We start from the raw sequence: 19,472 nt of genomic DNA on the forward strand, positions 1-19,472 counted from the left end.
CAATCGTTTTGTTCACCCCACTGAATTAAAGCTGAAAGTCTGCACTTCAACTGCACCCGAGTTGTTTCAATTAAAATTCATTGTGGTAATGTACAGAACCAAAATTAGAAAAAAGTTGTCTCTGTCCAAATATTTATGGACCTAACTGTATGCCCCACTACAATTTTATCATAGAGATATACAAAGAGTTCCCTGGACTTCATTGCTTAGTTTTTTTCCTGACATACAGTCTGAATTGTGGGTCCTTTTTTCTGAAAACATGTTTTCACATTGTCATTATGATTGTTGAGTGATAAGCAAAAATGAAAAATGTATCAATTTAAAATGAAATCCAAAACACAATAAAATGTCTACTTTCTGAATCCACTGTAAGTAGTATTATCTTTTCCAAAATATGTTTAATTTAATTATGTGGAGAAGTTCATGTTTAACTATACATGCAAACGCTTGCTACTTTTTATATGATAACACTGTGCCCTTAGCCCACTTTTAACACCAACATTTAAATTGATAAACATTTTGTAAATTGTATCACATACACTATAGTGAAAAATAAAATCTGAGTGAAATAATCTCAGATTTCACATATGTGATAAAAGTAAATATTTCTGCCAAAAAAATAAATGTAATCTTGCAATTTAATACAAATGAATTAGCTGCTGCAAAAAAGAATGAAAGTTGCTGAGTTTTGTTCTGCGGTTCCATATACTTTGATTAGTGTCGTTTTTAGATGCTTAACATTTATGTATTTTAACAGAAACCGTCTGAAACAGAGACATTACTGCAATCACATGATGTAAAAAATATCATGTACTACATCTATTTCCCAGGAAAACCGTGTTAATTTTGCCCCAAAACCCATAAGCCATAACTATGTCAAAACTGTGAATTCAATGCTAGTCAGTGAAATCATTCAGCTGCTTGATTCTAGGATGTCAAACAGACTTAGTTTGGCACAGCACATTACCTTTCAGCTCATAAACATAAATTTACATTTATTGAGCTGAAGCTTTTATAAAAAATAAAATTTAGATTTCTCCACAAGAGATGAATAGGTAGGTCCAAAGAATAGCTAGGTTCAGATTGTGGGCCCTGTGGTTCAAAATGCAATGTTTTACCCACCAGGGGCCTCATGCATAACGTCGTGCAGAGAATTCAAACTAAAACATGGCATATGGACAAAAGTGGAAATGTGCATATGCAATGGGTTTGGGCTGCCGTGCGTGGCTTTATTCCAAGTTTAGGTTTTATACATTGTGATGTGAATGTGGAAATGGGTGTACATAATATTTTTGTGCGTACACTCCGTTTATACATGAGGCCCCAGGACACTCAAAGCACTTGTATATTGCCAAATATATCACACCAACTCCATAGCCAAACTTGGAAACTGTTCGACAATTCGATCAGTGCATTTCATTATATTTTGTTAATGTAGCAAAAAGCTAGTTTTTTTTTTAAATTAATATATGATTAATGTTATTGCAGACATCCTGGTAATAGATAAAAAATACTTCTTAATGTTGGCATCCTTATGCTGAATAAATCCATCCATTATAATTAAACAAAATTAAATTCCATAAACATCATTTAAAGACCAGCTAGCTATCTTGCATAACTTAAACTGTTTTAAGCATAACTAAACCATTTACTTGTAACAAGCATAAAACTTCCATCTTCTGTTTTCTTGTGAGGCATTTCACATCAGAGGAAATGCAGACATAACCATATTATACTGTAAAACCAGACAAACCAACTAAGCGTAATTATACCGACAACTAATTAAGCAACATTTGTTTAGAAAGCTAAGCACAACAGAGTTTCTTTGCAGAAGCGCATTTTGCTTTAAGCCAAGCAAATTCCAGGGCTGAAAATAACAGTTATTTTCATTTTTCTAAAATGTATATTTGCCATCATTCCTCTTCTCTTCAATGAACGCATTGTATGTATTTCTACTTCCATTATCAAAAATCCTTTAGAATAACTAACTGACTGAAATCTTATTTTACATTACAGATTAATTCTATTATAATACATTTAGAAAACACAAAAAGAAAATGTTTCTCATGTTTCTCTTTGTTTTTCATACTAGGTTTTTAGAAGGTTAATACAATGTTAAAAATTAAGCTAAACAAATGTGACATTTATTTCTGAGTAGTAAAATTTTAAACAAAATTACTTAAACATTCCATTAATTTGAAAAATGTATGGCTGAAATGACATATTTCTTAAATGACACCTAAAATATGTGTGTGTGTGTGTGTATATATATATACCGTAGGAGTATAAACAATGGGAAATAAATATTAGTGTATACCATTCAATGGAGAATTTGTGTTTAGTTTTTTTATTTATTTGGTTATTTTTTATTTAACTCTCTAAAAAAAATACAAATAGCACAACATAGAAAACTAAATTCTGGCAAGCTGGATTTGGAAATATAAATAAAAACTTAATAAACTGGTTATTTTTAGCCCTGTTTCATTTGTGTTTGTGTGTGTGTGATGTTTGTGTGTGTGTATATATACATATATATATATATATATACGTATATATACATACATACATATTATATATATATATATATATACACATATATATACGTATATATACACACATATATATATATATATATATATATATATATATATATATATATATATATATATATATATATATATACATACACATATATATATATATATACATACACATATATATATATATACACATATATATATATATACACATATATATATATATACACACACATACATACATACATACATACATACGTGGCAGAAACATTTACTGTTTCTTTAAGATCAACAGCAACTAGATGACTTCATTAAGTATAAAGAAAAAGCACATATAACCACACACACATGCACTCACACACACAAACACAGTAGGAAAAAAAAAACAGTTTGGTTACCTTTCCCACAATTCTTTTTGGTAGCTGACGAAGAGGAAGGAATCATAGGTAATTTCATCAACTCAGCACGATTTGACTCGGTCAGAAGATAGTGGGACTTATAGGCATACGAACATAATAAGCTGTCAGAATGGTCCTGCACTAAAATCCCTATGTACAAAACAAACAGGAAATGGTGAGTTGCAATGAAACTACCCATGATTCCAGAGAAGAAAAAGACTATTAAACATGTGTAAAAAGTGAGAAATTTAGGAGTAAAACCAACAGTATTATAAATGGCAAGCACACTTACAATTGAACAGAAAACAGCAAACACCATTAAACAAACTATAGTTAAGCTTTATAAGCACAATTAATGTGTGAAAAAATATTCTGATCAAAATTTTAAATTCTCTCTAAACTTATACAGATACTATCATATATAATTCTTCAAAAAGTAACTAAAGTATTTAAGCAATCATTTTAAGTAGACCAAGCCTAAGTGGTAATGTCCTTTTTCCTATTTTCTCATATCCTTGAAACAATAAGTGTGACTATGATTCTTACTCTGAACTTTGCCTTTTAAACATTCAAAAGGTGTGAAATTTTTGTTCAAGACAAGTCTTGTCATTTTTATTGTTTCTATATGAATATTTTAAACTATGTAGTACAGTAAAGTCTTATAGTATGAATATTAAAATGTCTTATAAAAAAAACTTTTGAACAATTATGTTGCAAAACTACCAGGCCTGATTACTACAGTGCACAGTACTATCAGCAATGAAATTAAACTTTAAAATATTCATTGCAAGATATCAGATTTTGGCAATAACACACACACACACACACACACTTTCAAGAAATTTAAGTAAAGAAAGTTTTGTATTGCTGACGTGCTCTTTAGAAATCAGTGTTAAATACAACTGGAGACTGCATGTTACAATGTAATTAAGTGAAATTAATTTGCCTTGGCCAAAATAAACAAATAAATAAACAATTATCTACAAGAAATATTAAGCAAGCAAAACAAAGAAATCCTTATTTCAAGATTTACGGTGCTCCCCTAAAGCCCTTGCTTCAAAGTACTTCCTTTTACAACAAGTTTAATATGTGCAACCTACATTACTTTTCATGATTTCCACTGCAGCAGCTGAATTAAAAGAACTGGGATATTTGTGTAATTGCAAATACTGCTTAACAAAAAAAAACAAAAAAAAAAAAACCCTATCTGAGCTAAAGTACAGTGTTTACCGACTTGATCCTGACTAAATACAGGGTGCTGTACTGTAACACAAATAAAATTTCATCACTTAACTATAGTCCTCACAGTAAGTGAATACAGGTCACGTACACACACCAAGATTTTTAGCAAATATTGTCTTTCAGCAAACTGACTCGCCTATGATCATATCACAAGCTATGAGAACTGCTGCAATTTGCATGTATATATACTGTATATTATATATATATACTGTATATTAAATATATACTGTATATTAAATATATACTGTATATTACATATATATATATATATATATATATATATATAATGTTTCCTTTTTTCAATTATTTTATTTTTGTAAATAACAAATATCTTCAGTTTTGCTGGTATCTCTTCAGTTCCTTTTTTTTCTTTGAGGGAAAACAGGGAATCTGCAGGACTATGAAGGGCACAGTGGAGAAATACTCAGTAAAGCGTTTGCACTGCTATTTGAGATAAGTCAAATATTACTGTGATGGGCTCACCTGGACCCACACTACTTTGCAAGACTGAACATTTTGATCTTCATATAAAAAAAAGTATTCAAACCACAATCTTATCCAGATTAAAAGGACTAAACAACAATCCTGATTAAATACAGCATGTAGTATTACAGTAGCTTTTATTTTTTATAAAGTTTTGAAATTATTGCTGACGCAATATATTTTACTTTCAGGTATAGGTACAAAATTCCAATAAATAAAAAAATACTAAATTGTTTACTGGTAAGGATATACTATGTCAGCAGCAGAGTGAACAAACGTCACTACTGTGTGTTTTTTTCTCTTTTAACCTATTTGCTATATCACCATTTTCGCGTCACAGCATATGGCTCACCCCGGACCAAAATCTTTTACTCAAAAAGGAGAGAAGACAAGAAAACAATAGACATATCAATTACTTAGTCATTTAAAACTGGGTGGGAAATATCAATTGGGCTTTGCGTACTCCCATCCTGCTGAAGTACAAATTCAAAGGATCACTTATAACATGACATCTTCAGAAAATAAGTGGTTTCCTTAATAAGTGTTATTTCTAATATACTATAACATTCAGGATGTAAAAAAGATAATGATGTAATTGAAATTAACTAGGCTGTCACGTAGGCAGCTAAATTTGTCTCAGGTCAGTTTACTTACTGTTCATACTGGTCTGCAAACAAACTAAACCCAAAGAAAACTCCATTAGGCAGCAGGAAAAAAGAGGAGGAAAAGGAGATGTATTCAGTGATAGTGTGAAAAGGCAGCCAGCTATAAAAGCTGTATATGATAAAAAATCTACCTAGTGCACACTGTATATATTTCACAGTTCCAGGATTTCTGCTTGTTTTGACTTACCCTTCTTTAAACATATCGAAATAGGGCATTTATAATTTAACTTAATGATTTTTACATCCATTTGTTTTTATAACTAGCTTAGCCAGACCAGGATCACAATACAGGGACAATGCATTCCAACAGCTAAGAGGGAATCAGCCCTGGATAGCACACTAATCCATTGCATGTTGCACTCACACATACAATCATGCTCACTTCTAGATAGCCGATTTAACCTAATCTGTTTTTGGGATGTGAAGGCAAAACAGACTAACCAAGAAAAACTGTAGACACAGTGTGAACCTGCAAACTTCATACTGAACAGTGAATGTGCCAGAATCTAACCAACAACTGTGGAGCTGGAAGGCAGCAAACCTAACAAATATGTCACTGTGCCTCTCCTCTCCATACCAGGTATGCTTCATCAAGCTGATACAGTTGGTTTAACCATAAAAATGAAGAAACTTGACTTTGCTCGTCTATCAATTCAATTCATGGACAACTGCGTAAAGCTTAATCCTCCTTTCATACTACCTACCAAGACTTTAACAATAAAATTCAAACTAATGTAGGAAAAAATAAATGGAAAATTCAAAACCAGAGAGAAACTGAAAAAAAAATTAACTCACACCAATAAACTGGTCCAAAAACCCAAAGACACTTATTGTTTCTTCGATGCTTATGAGCTTCTTCATCAAACTTTTCTAGCCAATCAAACTTTATAAACTGACAAAATGTTTAAAACAGCAAAGTATTAAATAATATTTTTCATTTTAAAATTATGATTAACAAATTTATACATTTCTAAAGTGTTAAAAACAAAGCAAATACCTGCAGTAAATTATGATTGACAATCACAGTGTAAAGATTTCAAAAAATAGTCAGGATGTGAAATACCTACTCCATGCATCAACTCAAAGTTTATATACTGTATTAAAAAAAGATTTAATTCAAGTTGAGCCCAGCTTATTTGTTAGGTAGTTGAAAGAGTTGAAGGAAGTAAAGGTACTTAATAGTACTATTCTAGAATCTGACTATTAAAGCCTCCAACCATATAAATGTAACCTTTTTTGAAGCAAGTAAAAGATTGATCTATCCTTACAATATATAATACCTTTCATACCAAGTATTACCATAAATTACAAAGCAAATAAATTGAATAAAGAATAAAGCTATTAACAATTCTTGTCAACAGATAGCCAGAATGCTGAAAAAGTAAAATATTGATCTAATAAATTTAATCTAATCATGGAATAGTCAATTGTGATTTACTATCTTAAAACATAAAACACCTCTCATCTAGATAAGTAACAATAAACAGTTTGGGAAAGTTTAGAGAAAAGCTCTGCATTTCTAAAACATCCTTAAAAAGTCACATGATTGCAGGATTCCAAAAACATAAACATCGCACTAATCCCATAAAAGGTTTTATTTGGATTTCTAGGACACTATCAAGTCAGTATCTGTACTAAATATGCAATATTTTAGTATTTGCTGTGATTTTCACTGGATACTCTGGATCACCTCATATGTCCCAAAGATATAGGTACAGGTGAAGTGATTACTCTAAACTGGGGCAGTATAAGTCATTATTGATGTGTGCATGATTATGGTGTGTAATGGATTGGTGGTTCATTTCTATTTGGCTCCTCTCAAGATAGGCTTCGACACCCAACAGCAAAACTGGATTTAAATGGTTAGATGAAAATTCTGGAATGTAAACAAAATTACCAGTTCCACTGGTACAGATGTAGAGTCTTGATGGATTCAGGTCTCAGTTACATGTTACATTGCTATGGAATAACTTTCATTACAGAAACAGCCTGGGGAAATTACAAAATTTGAAAACTCTCAGCTATGTTAGGCAAACTGATCCATTTTTAAGGAGCCAGTTGCATTTCAAGTAAAAACACTCCAACCGCCAGTGGTTCTCATATATGTCGTATTCGGTTTGAATCAAACAGAGAGAAAGCAAGTACACATTAGATGCGTTTACAACAGTTATTTCAATAAAGAGTTCAATAATACTGTCTTACCTCTGGCACAGATGAAACACCAGCCTACATTAACAGGAGATGGTATGTGTCCATTTTTTTTGGTACCCGAATGATTGCTACAAATAATAATATGGGGAGTGAGCACAACACTGCCTGCAGCAATGCAGCTATCTCCTGTATGATAGGCTATTGGACAGCGAAAACATCTCATCATGCGCCCTGCAAGAAAAGGAAAAAACTCACTTAAGTCAAAAAGAAGCAAGCTAAAATAATGAGGTTTTACTAAGCAACATCTTCATGTATAGACAGATGACTAAAGATCCTTTCAATAGCTAAAATATGTTTCAAATATTTGAACAGCTTGAAAAAGTTGAATGCAAACAAGGACTAGACTGAATTCCTAATTAGAGGTTTGGTGGTGGTAAAACTCTGTACAACACATACTGTACTCGATAGAAAAGAATTTTTAGTAATGTTAAGAATGCATTTTGATTGTAAAATGCCCATTAATGGATGCACAGTTCATTATTCATAGTGCAAAAATATGACAGAAGCTTACTCTAAGATGATCAGGGATTAATACAACATGTATGTGTTGCTTATGGTATTTTTAAATTGTGTTTCATCCTGTTCACTGAATAGTTTACTGGAACATACTGCATAGTACATTAGAACACATTCTGATAATTAGTTATTTCTGCATAATCTATATATCATAATTTATATTAATTGTATAACTTATCTGCAGAATTTATATTTTTGAATGAATTGATGTGTATTGTCAAATTTAACTTCTCTTGACTTCAGATTTTTCACAATTTACTGTGCTATAATACTATAATTTTGTCATTAATAAAACTCTATAATTAGATTGAACTTTATTAATCTAATCTAATTATGTTAAAGTGAAAAGAATATTTCACAGATTAATTACCATCATAAAACTAAAAATGACCAATTCCATATATATTTACTTCATTAACTATTCAAATGTCCCTGCGATGGACTAGCGCACTGTCCAGGGTTTGTTCCTGTCTTGCACCATATGGTAGATGCGATAGACTCCAGCACTACCTGTGACCCTGCTAAGGACAAAGCAATTTAGAAAATGACTGACTGACTATTCATTTGTCCTGCTAATGGTTGTGGTGACAAAATGCTGAGTTAAACATAGCAAGCCATCTATTCCTAGGAAGATATTTCTAGTTTCATCTCAGGAAGACACTCTCAGTCCAGTCCTGCTATGTAAATCCTCCATCTCGTCTGGTGTCTGACCCTTGATATTCTCAACGTGGGTGTTGCCTTGTCCGCTTCTTGCGGTAGGCACCCTTACTATATATGCAATCACTCTGACTGGATAGGGAGAGGCAGTGGTTCTATTGCCTTTAGTTACATTAAAAAAACTATTTAGTATCAAGCTATCTAAATACAGCTAATGCTATGCAAATATAGTAACTGAATGGCATACAACACTGGTCACAAATTCCAATGCTCCCGTTGTACACTCCATCAGATACTACTGGGCTCTCTGTCATGAATCTTCTCCAAGTCTAAAAAAGCACATAAACAGAGGTTGCAAACTGCCATGGTCTTCTTAAATATCTGTGGAAGGGAGGACCCTACATATGGATCATTTTAACAGGTTACATTCAATCTGAACCTGCAATAAAAAAGCTGATCATAAACCACAGTCAGAAAACAGAGCCTTGTCTAGAGTCTCCTGCAATGATTTTTACGGATTTCTTACATTATCAAATTAATTTCCCTTCAGTCTCCAATTTCATTTTGGAAGAAATCACAGGGAGCAAGATTGCGAGAGCTTGCAAATAAAATGGAGGCATATGGACAATGCAAAAACCACATTGCTTTTTGGTCAAAAACTGTGACCTATCAAGGTGAAGAGGTGTGTATAGGTTAAAAAATGGTGCAAAATACAGTTTTGCATGTGTCATTACTACAGACTTTATTCCCCAATCAACAGGAAACACTGGAAAACTCTTACTAACAAGTCTATGAAAATGTGACCATTGCTGTTTTGATGTTGAATATAACCTGATATACCTTTTTAGCTTGAAGAAAAAGATGGCCAAAGTCATAATAAATGTCAAGAAATGTAGAATAAATGTCAAGATAATGCTGCTTCCTCACTGTAAGGAGACCAGGTTTCATGACCTGGGTCCGCCCTGCATGGAGTTTGTCTGTTCTCCCTATGTCTGTGTGGGTTTCCTATGGGTGCACCAGTTTAATCCCACTGTCCAAAGATATTAAGGTTAGGTGAATCAGTGATGCTAAATTGGCCCTTGTGTGTGTTTGGTGTGTGGGTTCATTCTATGATGGTGCCCTGGCCCTATCCAACCTTCATTGTAATACAGTCTTTAACCAATTATTTAAAAAACTAGCTGCTGCTAAGCCTATTGTCAAGGGAGAAGAGAAAAAACATTTTGAGATTGAAAAAACAATTAACACTGTCATTATATCATTATTTTTGTCCAAATCCAATCCTCATTTTAAAAATTGTAGCACATATCACAAAATAACAAGACTTAAAACTCTGCCAATTAAAAAAATCTGGGTTTTGTGATTGACCAAGCTGTTATAGGACTCTACTACAAGGAGATGGTGTTAGACTCTTCTCTTGATTATTTTAGGATCCGAGGTTCAGTTACTGGTTGGAGTCTTTGTTACACTCCCACAGCATAGACGCTTTTATGGAGGTATGACCCCCTAGAGTTGGAACACACCCTCTGCTCAGTCTTTTGTTTTTAAATTAGGACTATCTCCCAGCTCTATCCAGTCCAGAAGCACGGTCCAGGACTATAATGGAAAAAATATATTATACAGGATGCTTCAGAAATACTTCTAAATACAGTTTTGTATTTATACAGATCACTTCCTTCCCTGAGGTTTTGCTGCAAGAGATTTTTAACTGAACTCTTGGATTTAGAAGCTCCTCAAAGTGCTTTTTTCCTTTTCTCAATAATATAATAAGTTGAGATCAGAGTTCCCCCAGCCTTGTTAAAAATATCCTGTGGAACATCCTGCTCACCATCCCTGTGTCATCCGATGATTCACTGGAACCACTTTTTTGATGGCAAAAGCCACTTTCCATTGCAACTTTAAACTCCTACCAGTCATAAGCCTTGGTTTCAACAACTGCTTATCCTCCTGCCTCCTTGGTTTTTTTGTATTTCTCAAAAAAGTTCACAGACACTCTTTCATCCACAAGGTCAGTTCTCAGAGCTGCTCTTAGGGCTCATTTATACTTCATGCTCAAAACGCATACACGCCCGCATCACGGCTGCCACGTGTTCCCAGCATTCATCTGACGCGTCCTCTGAGCAGGTCCTCAGAAATTTACGCGACACGTGCGCGAGTTGCAGTACCAGCAAAAAGTTAGGGGGCACAGTGTGCTAAAAGTTGGAATGTGACATCCAAGTCTCTGGTTACTATCTACATGTGACAGAAAGTCGCTTTGTGGATCCTACGGGATCGATGTGCATGCTTCAAAGTTTGATGAATGTTTCAATGTGGTGAAGCAAAATGCTGACATACAAATGCATTCATGGTGCTTTTATATTCAAGCGTCGCATATTCCCGATCGTAATGACACAATACATTTTAAAAGTCTCACATACCATCTTCTGTGCTGTCTTTTTTTTCTGGGGCTTCCTCCTGACCTGACAGCAATAGATCACCACACAGAACACATTAAATGTATGATATTCCAACTCTCTGCACATTTAAAATCCTAAGATTTATACTTGATATCACTTTCATGATGAAATGCAATAAAGTATGTACGTTACATTTTACAGATAAATGATTAATTTCGTTTAAATAATGAACACTGTTAATAATTACACACATGGGGGTGACATGGTGGCAGAGCAGTAACACTGCTGTCTTGCAGGGAGTCACGTCGCTGGTATTCTCTGCCTGGAGTTTGCATGTTTTTCTGCTGGGTTTCCACAGTGTGCTCCAGTTTCCTTCCGAAGATATGCAGATTTGGTGACAGTAAAATGACGCTAGTGTATGTGAGTGCTTGTATTCACTTTGCAATGAGCTGATGCTCGTCCAGGGATTGTTTCTGCCTCATGCCCAATGCTTGCTGGAATGGTTAGATTTAATCATTAAACATCCTTTTCAGAGATATTGCGTTAAGGTGTCATCGGAATTTAATGGGTGTTCCAGGCAATTCACAACACAGCAAAGCCGAACCTGTTCTCACTGTGATAATATCTCGCACTGCCACCTGGTGGATTCCTCCTGATATACGTAAAGTACGTGCGCAAGTATAAACAGTACAACGCTTGCGTAGCAGGAGCGCCCGCTGCAGCATGCATCGCATGAAGTATAAACCTGGCCTTACCATTATCATTGACCAATTACTCTTTGGGTTACTGTCATGAAAAGCTCTAATCAAGTTTTGGTTACTGCACCTAGCACCTGCCCCATTACTTGAACAGAGTCCATGCCATCCATTGGGGAGGTTCTAAATTTCAAAGTAGTCAGCAACATCAGGATATATTCCAGCAAAGAGTTGGTGCCCATAGTTCCTCTATGCATATGTGCAAATTGAAATCTCCTGTATTTTTGGTGACATTAAAATTGCTATCAGCATTTGTTTTGTCCTTCTACTTGTCTACTTACATTCAGCTAACACAAACAGTTCCACTGTATGTCAGTCATTAGAAGACACTAATGTTATATAGCACAGCTAATTTTTATTAAAACAAAATAAATCCTGATATTCAGCATATTAAATCAAACATTTCTATGAAAAACAATCATCTGTAGAATTATCTGCAGATGTTGTCTTGAATGTTGCAACACTGACTACACATCACGTTGTGACTGTCCTGCTGCTGAGGATACTGGCTGCAATAACCTTAGATCTTCAAATGAGTGCCTGCTTATAATTCCAAGAGCTAAACGTAAAAGAGGTGGTGAGCCAGCCTTCTGCTGTTATGCACCTAAAATCTGGAACACCTTACCAATAGAAATTCCCCAGGCTAATACGGTGGAGCACTTTAAACAACTGCTAAAACCTCATTATTTTAACATGGCTTTCTCATAGCTTCGTTTTAGTTTAACCCTGATATTCTGTATATGCATTAAATTTTTTTTTCGTGGCCCCGAAATCCATACTAATCCCTACTTTCTCTGCTGTTCTTTTTCTGGTTTTCTGTGGTGGCGATCTGTGCTACCACCACCTGATCAAAGCACTGTGCTGTACCTACATTGATGGATTGAAGGCCAGTGGTCCATATGACCATCATCATCAAATTCTTCCATGTGAAGCCTGAAAACCATGAAGACTATTGAGATTTATGTTAGGTAGAATGCCTAGAGGGGGCTGGGTGGTCTCATGGCCTGGAACCCCTGCAGATTTTGTTTTTTTTTTTTTTTCTCTCTAGCCGTCTGGAGTTTTTTTTTGTTTTTTTCTGTCCTCCCTGGCCATCGAACCTTACTTTTATTCTATGTTAATTAGTATTGCCTAATTTTATTCTTATATTTTGTCTTTTTTTCTTTATCTCTTACTGTAAAGCACTTTGACCTACATCATTTACATGAAAATGTGCTATACAAATAAATGTTGTTGTAACAATCCCACTGGAGCTAGCTGAGTGAATAAGTGACCTTCAATTACTACAGAAGTTGATAATCAATAATGTCCATTATTTATTCCCACAATATCTGTTAACAAGTTATTATATATTTTTGCAAATAAATAACAAAATTTAGAGATCATTCTTAACAGGCTATACATATGTAGCTACATTCCCTAATATTACACATGCTTCATAAGCAAAGAAAGGCTAAGTGAGAACATAAGTGACACAAAATTAAACTCTAAATGAAACAGTTCTTTTTCTAACAGTTAATTATCATCTGCTGCACATAATTTGTTTTGGCTTTCATTTTAGAAGACATGATGAACCTGAAATAAAAAAGGAGAGTGTGCACATTTGACTCCTGAACTCCCTTCTCTTTAAGCATATTAGTTTATTACTAACATGCATGTATAGCTTACTAAAGGGGTAGCACTGATAAGATAGCCAACTAAAACTGTAGTGCCAAAAAATGAGTAGGCCAGCTGATGCCCACAGGGCCTGAAAATTATTTGTGGCAGAAGCACCAAAGATTATCCTAACGTAACAACAAACTGGGGAGATTTTATTAGTTTAATTTACACAAACCTTTTATACCTACTCTTGTAACAACACACATCAGCACCGGTCATCCGTAAATCAAAAAGGGGTACAGACAGTAAACGATCTCTCTCTTACGCATAGAGAGATCCAGACTGTGATAAAACCCCAGATTAAAAAGGAAATCCTGAAAGAAAAGCAAGGATTTCCTGATATAACAGTGTGTGGAGCTGCAAGCTGGCACGCATCAGAAGGATGCTCCCTTCAAGGGTGTGGAGACGGTCAACCCTCAGAAAGCCGTGGGGCGAAGCAGGTATTCCCAACCTGCTTTCAAACACGCAAGACACAAATATCAGAAGGGAGGCGGCTGTTCTATGAATGCCGCTGCCCGGGCCATTTATGGAGAAAGTGTCCATAAAGAACCGGGGAGATTGTTAAAAGCAGACAGTGGTGCAAAATCTCCCCGCAGTTCTCCTGTTATTCTTTTTTAGGCCAAAGCCAAGGTCCAGTCACTGCAGACAGCCCCTTCTGGAGAAGGACAACCCTTGTGGGGCAGGCCACTTCGCCCTCCGGTGCTCAGCCGAGGGAGGGGCAATGTAAGAGACGGCTGGCAGCTCAACCCCACCTGGACGCTCCTGCAATGGAAGGATAGAGGAAGGCAGATTTCTCAAGGACACTGCCTCCCCCAAAACACTAGATGGCAACTCCTCTGGCGTAAAGATGCCCTGGATTGCTGCAGGGCATTCTGGGACTTGGAGTTCTGTTTCTCAGCCCTGTTGGGTACCGTGGGTGCCACCAGGAGAAACTATGAGAGGACTGGAGGAGCCATGCCTCATCCATAGCCTGGAAGTATTCCCAAGTCATGGGAATGGGAGCCCCAAAGTACTTCCGGGCTGATTAAAGAACTTTAATTCTCTGTCTGACCCTGAAGTGCTGGCAAGTCACGTGGACGGACTATTTAAAGGACTGCTGAAGACCCAGCAAGCGGAGTTGGGAGGTAGAAGACAGAGCTTGCTGGGAGGTGTGGAGGAGAGAATTGCGTTAATTTATTGTTTATTGAATTTTTTATGATGACTGTGGTGCTTGAAAGGCACTATTTAAAGAAGAAAACTATTAAAACTCTTCTGGGTGCTTTAACTTTGTGTCTTGAGCGTCTGTCTGTTGGGGTTTAAGGGGCAACAGTGATCCCTAGCGTTCACACAGTCAATAAGAATATAATTTAAGTATGATCCTATAATGTTCTAAATAAATGCATTTAAACCAATTAACAATGTTATGCCACAATTCAATACAAACTGACGTATACTGTTATTATCAGATACAAATCTCTGCTTAAAAAAAGCTCAGAAACTTTGAAGAGTTCATGTATATTCAAAAATTACCTTTAGTTGCTTTGTGAAGGTCTCTTTCTAATGTGCAAGTGGCACAGCTGTGCTGTGGACAGCGAAATCCTTTAGACTCAAAAACTGGTGTGGAGTACTTGCGCACACAAGACTCATGATAAAACCGGCCACATCCAGTGACTAGGCAGCGCTTCACCTCTGACCCTGATGTTCCCGACATCTTACAAGAAAAGCAAGTATGAGCACCTAAAGAATGCAAGAAGTAAGTCATTCTAAGCATCAGAATGAAAAAGTTAATACATTGATGCACATTTAATAGCAAGTAAATTATATTAATTTACACATTATCAAAGTAAAATAGACATCCCTCTCCTTTAGATTTTGGTTTGTGATGGTTATGGCAGCCTTTGCAGCTGCAAAGATTGCCACTTAATATAATGTTATAAACATTACATGCCATGTACATCGTTACTGCCCAATGTCATATTATATCAGTATTTAAAACACAAACTGAGACAATTTAAGAAATTTATTTTTGCAGACTAAAATAACTGACTGCTATGCCATACATAAAAAAATATGTTATGTACAGAGACAAAATCTTTTAGCTGTAAAAGCTATTATTTAACCAAGTATTCATAAATTCACTCTTGGATGATGATAAACTGGTTTAAAGGTGCAGGACACTTTTTTGCTTAACTGTTTGTTTTCCAAGACAAACCAGTATAAAAAGAAGTGCCCTATGTCATTTGCAAAAAAAATCTAGAGTAGGAAAGTAGCTGAAGTCTTTTATGATTCCTTTATTAATGTTATGATTATAGTCATATCTTCTTGAATTGTTTTGAAAATGTGTTCTATAAAACAGAGGAAGGAGATTACATTAAAAATCTTGATGCACTCCGAATAACATACTGCTCTCTAACTGGTAACACTTTTGCCAATGAATGAAGTAATAGTATAATAAAGAGCGTTAAGTTTGCAAGCAAGATATCTTCAATTAATTCCTCATATTTCACTTTGAGGTGACTCAACCAAAAGGACATTTTTTGAGGGTCACTATCAGATCAAAATAAACTTTTCAGGACCCGCTAGATTCCAATACTTTTTATAGTGAATCCAGTTTTGTGTCTTTATACCAATACTCACAAAACTGAGCTCTTCTGAATCCAACTACTGTCTTAATTATTTCATGAAATTAATATTGGCTATTAACAGTAATGACTTTTTCTTTGCTTGTCCTTGGGTCAGATTCCAGTCTTCAGTTAATTTCTGAATAAGTTAAATTTGGTTTTAACCAGGAAATTGTATACAAACATCTTGGACAATAAATAGCACGTAAGGCTTCTTTAGTAAAAACATTTCTCAACAATATTAAAAGAAATCTTTACATGTTAGCCTAATATCTACTTTTCACTCTCCAAAGATACTATTGTATGTTAGCTATCGATATATAAACTTTATTATTTCCTTATTTTGTATAAGACTGTGTTAAAAATGACTGTTGTGGCAAATGGGAACACATATTAAATATTTTTAGTTCCCATTTTAACAATATCCCTTAAGATAAAAAGTTCAGAATACAAAAGATAGCACATTTATGAACACTTTCAATATTTAAAAACTAACCTGCTTTCCAAAAATATGATACAAAAAGATGATAGAAACATGTAATATTACTATACTGTTTAATACCTTTTTTGCATTCCAAGCAGATAAATTTTCCTTCAGAGAGTTTGTTCATCCCAAGGCATTCAAGGTGGAACAGTCTAAAGCATTCTCCTTCACATGCAACTAGGGTGTCACCATAGCTCTCACAAATCTGACACCAAAAAAAAAAAAAAAAAAAAAAAAGGAATGAATTCTGACAGAGCTTGCCCACTCAAGGTTTTCTTCTAACCTGAGTAGTCTGTGATGAAGCTAAGTATTTAACCCACATTTGTATCAATGAGTTCATTTTAGTAGGTAATAAATTTGTTTCACTCAGATCTACCCCGGTCTTAATCAAAACCAATTAAAAATATATTCATAGTGCAATATTTCAGGTTACTTGCTTCTAGTGCTTCAATGTATTTTTTTATAGGCATTAAGCAGAAAAATTAACTAAATTAAAATTCCTCTTCAGCTAATTAGCATATACTACACCACTAACTTTAATAAAACTACTATGATTGTTCTCCTATCTTAAATTTGTATTCACTAAAAATATTCTTTAATGACCTCTGACTGAACTCACCTGACATACTGTGTCTTTTTTGGCAGTGTTTGATCCTTGCCTAGATAAACTAGAATCCACAGACTGTGCATCAGAACCATCCACATCAGTTGCTGCAGGACTTGTAGACTGTTTACCCAACTAAATAAATAAAGGATGTAAGCAAATAAGCAATAGAAACACAAAATACATATGTTAACAGTTAAAATGTAATGTGCCTCTTATATCATTACTAGTTAGAAGTAATCCAAAAAGAAAAACCTATGATCTGAATAAAATTTTAAGGTATAATGTAAAATTTTACATTGTAACGAAGCAACATGGAGCACACTCAAAGTTGTAAAATAAATGCAAAAAATATAATCTCACATTTTAAAACTACATAATGCAGGCAGATATACTTTGACCCTTACAAATGTGTTTTTATTAATTGAATGTACTTTTTTATAAACTACCTCATCTAACGCAGAGGATGCTATCCAGGATTTTCCATTTTTATAAGAAAGTTCATTATTGGAGATTTATCATAGGAGGAATATGGGGAAAAAGGGAGCTTCTGGCTCTGTCTCAGAAGAAAGGATAAAGCATGAGGGAAAATAAGGATCATAAGAGCTAGATGGAGGGGTGGTAGGGAGACATCCCTGTCGCTGCTCCACTGCCTTCAGACATTCTGGGATTAGAGGAGCGAAACATCAGTGACGGGTGGGTCCTGGCGGATGACCCTGCACCCAGCAAGGTGGCACTGTTAGATGGGTGCGTCAGGAAGAAATGCCAGCAAGTGGTCCCACCTGTGGTCTCGTTTAGTTTGGGTATTTAGTGCAGTTTTATTTAGCACATGCATCATTCACTTTTTGGGGATGGTTTAGTTATAAAGAAAACACAATTTCTTGCAACATAAGTCGGAAAAATGTAGTATAAGCTGAATGTGAACTGCCTTAACAAACAAGTCACACATCTCATGGTAATAAAAGTCTTTGAAATTGCTTGTTTCTCTATTGCAAGCAGCCTTTCCACTGCTTATGTCTTTCAGATCAATCTTGAATGCAGCATCCCCAGCCCCCTCCAGAAGAGCAGCTCCAATGAAGAAGCCCCTGATTTTTTTTAATTCTAAGAAGATAGAAACGGAGCAGAATTCTGATTGAAGATTAATTAATAATAATAATGAATTACATTTATATAACACCTTTAACAATCCCAAGGTCGCATTACAGAAAAAAAAGGCTTAGCAGTGCAATGTTCATTGAAGAGATAAGTCTTTAAGTCAGATCTGAAAATAGACAGGGGAGCAGTCATTAAGAGATTAGGGAAGAGAATTCCAGATTTTAGGGGCCATGGTACTGAAGGACCTGCCTCCCAAGATGGAAAGTCTGATGGAAAGTGTGTGGAAAAGCAAGTAGATTATGACTAGAAGACCTGACAGAGTGAGAAGGGAAATAAAAGGTCAAGATGTTACTAACGTAAAGCAGATCAAGGTTATGCAGAACTCAGAGGCAACCCTCACCCTCTGTAGGTAGCAAAGACACGTGAAAAAGTGGGTTTCAACATCAATATTAGGCATTGACAAACATTATGCTAGATCACTCCCGATCTCCATGCAACTTGACAGAGGTTGAGTAGGTTTGCAAAAGAAGAAGAATCAGAAAAAAATTACAGTGTCCACATGTGATGATAGAGATTTGTGAACACAGACTCAAAGCTGTAATTGCTGCCAAGGGTGCACCTACTAAATGCATGACTTGAAGGGTGTAAAAATTCATACAATTAGTTTGAATTGTATAATCATAATTAATTTAGATCTCTTTGAAGAAATCTGTTTTAGAGAGTCTTTTATTTGTTGATCAGCATCAAATAAAGCAAATTAAACATATTGTGATTCAGTGTAGTATAATAGAAAAATGTGAAAACTCACAGGAGGGTAAATAGTTTTTTTTTTCCGCACTATTTGTCTTTGAAGTCCAACCCAATTCAATTGTGACCTTTAAAGAGTTCAAAACTCCACCAGAGATGCTAAATCAGGCTGAATACTTTAATTCAGGAGAACTATACTTTGACAGTTAGTGCTAAACTCTATATACTTGGAAAAAGACAGCCATGGAATATATGAAGTAAGTCTTTTTGTCATATTGCTCCTAAAATGTGATCCGATTTTCCACCAAGTAATAATTATTAGTTTTATGAACTATTTTTGAGGTCCACTGAAATGTCTTTTGACTAGGTTGTGATGCACTTCAACATATTTCTGTTGTAAAGAGTAGGACCAAAATTTTGCTAATTTTT

General features: G+C 34.9%; 1 protein-coding gene across 4 annotated transcripts in view; it reads right to left on the bottom strand.

Moving 5' to 3' along the window:
* The window catches only part of nsd3 (nuclear receptor binding SET domain protein 3), a 152,689-nt gene that overhangs the window by 52,013 nt on the left and 81,204 nt on the right, over positions 1 to 19,472 (bottom strand). For 2 of the 4 annotated variants that reach the window (XM_051921382.1, XM_051921340.1), the window contains exons 10-15: positions 17,217 to 17,336; positions 16,676 to 16,802; positions 15,023 to 15,229; positions 7,528 to 7,707; positions 5,315 to 5,338; positions 2,936 to 3,085 (exon numbers count right to left, since the gene is read on the bottom strand). In XM_051921382.1, the coding sequence (XP_051777342.1) occupies positions 2,936 to 3,085; positions 5,315 to 5,338; positions 7,528 to 7,707; positions 15,023 to 15,229; positions 16,676 to 16,802; positions 17,217 to 17,336 (808 nt within the window). The remainder of the gene's footprint in view (positions 1 to 2,935; positions 3,086 to 5,314; positions 5,339 to 7,527; positions 7,708 to 15,022; positions 15,230 to 16,675; positions 16,803 to 17,216; positions 17,337 to 19,472) is intronic. The other 2 variants (XM_028803466.2, XM_051921409.1) reach the window with 2 other exon arrangements.

The sequence above is a fragment of the Erpetoichthys calabaricus genome, chromosome 1 (assembly GCF_900747795.2).
Source record: "Erpetoichthys calabaricus chromosome 1, fErpCal1.3, whole genome shotgun sequence".
Classification (NCBI taxonomy): Eukaryota; Metazoa; Chordata; class Cladistia; order Polypteriformes; family Polypteridae; genus Erpetoichthys; species Erpetoichthys calabaricus.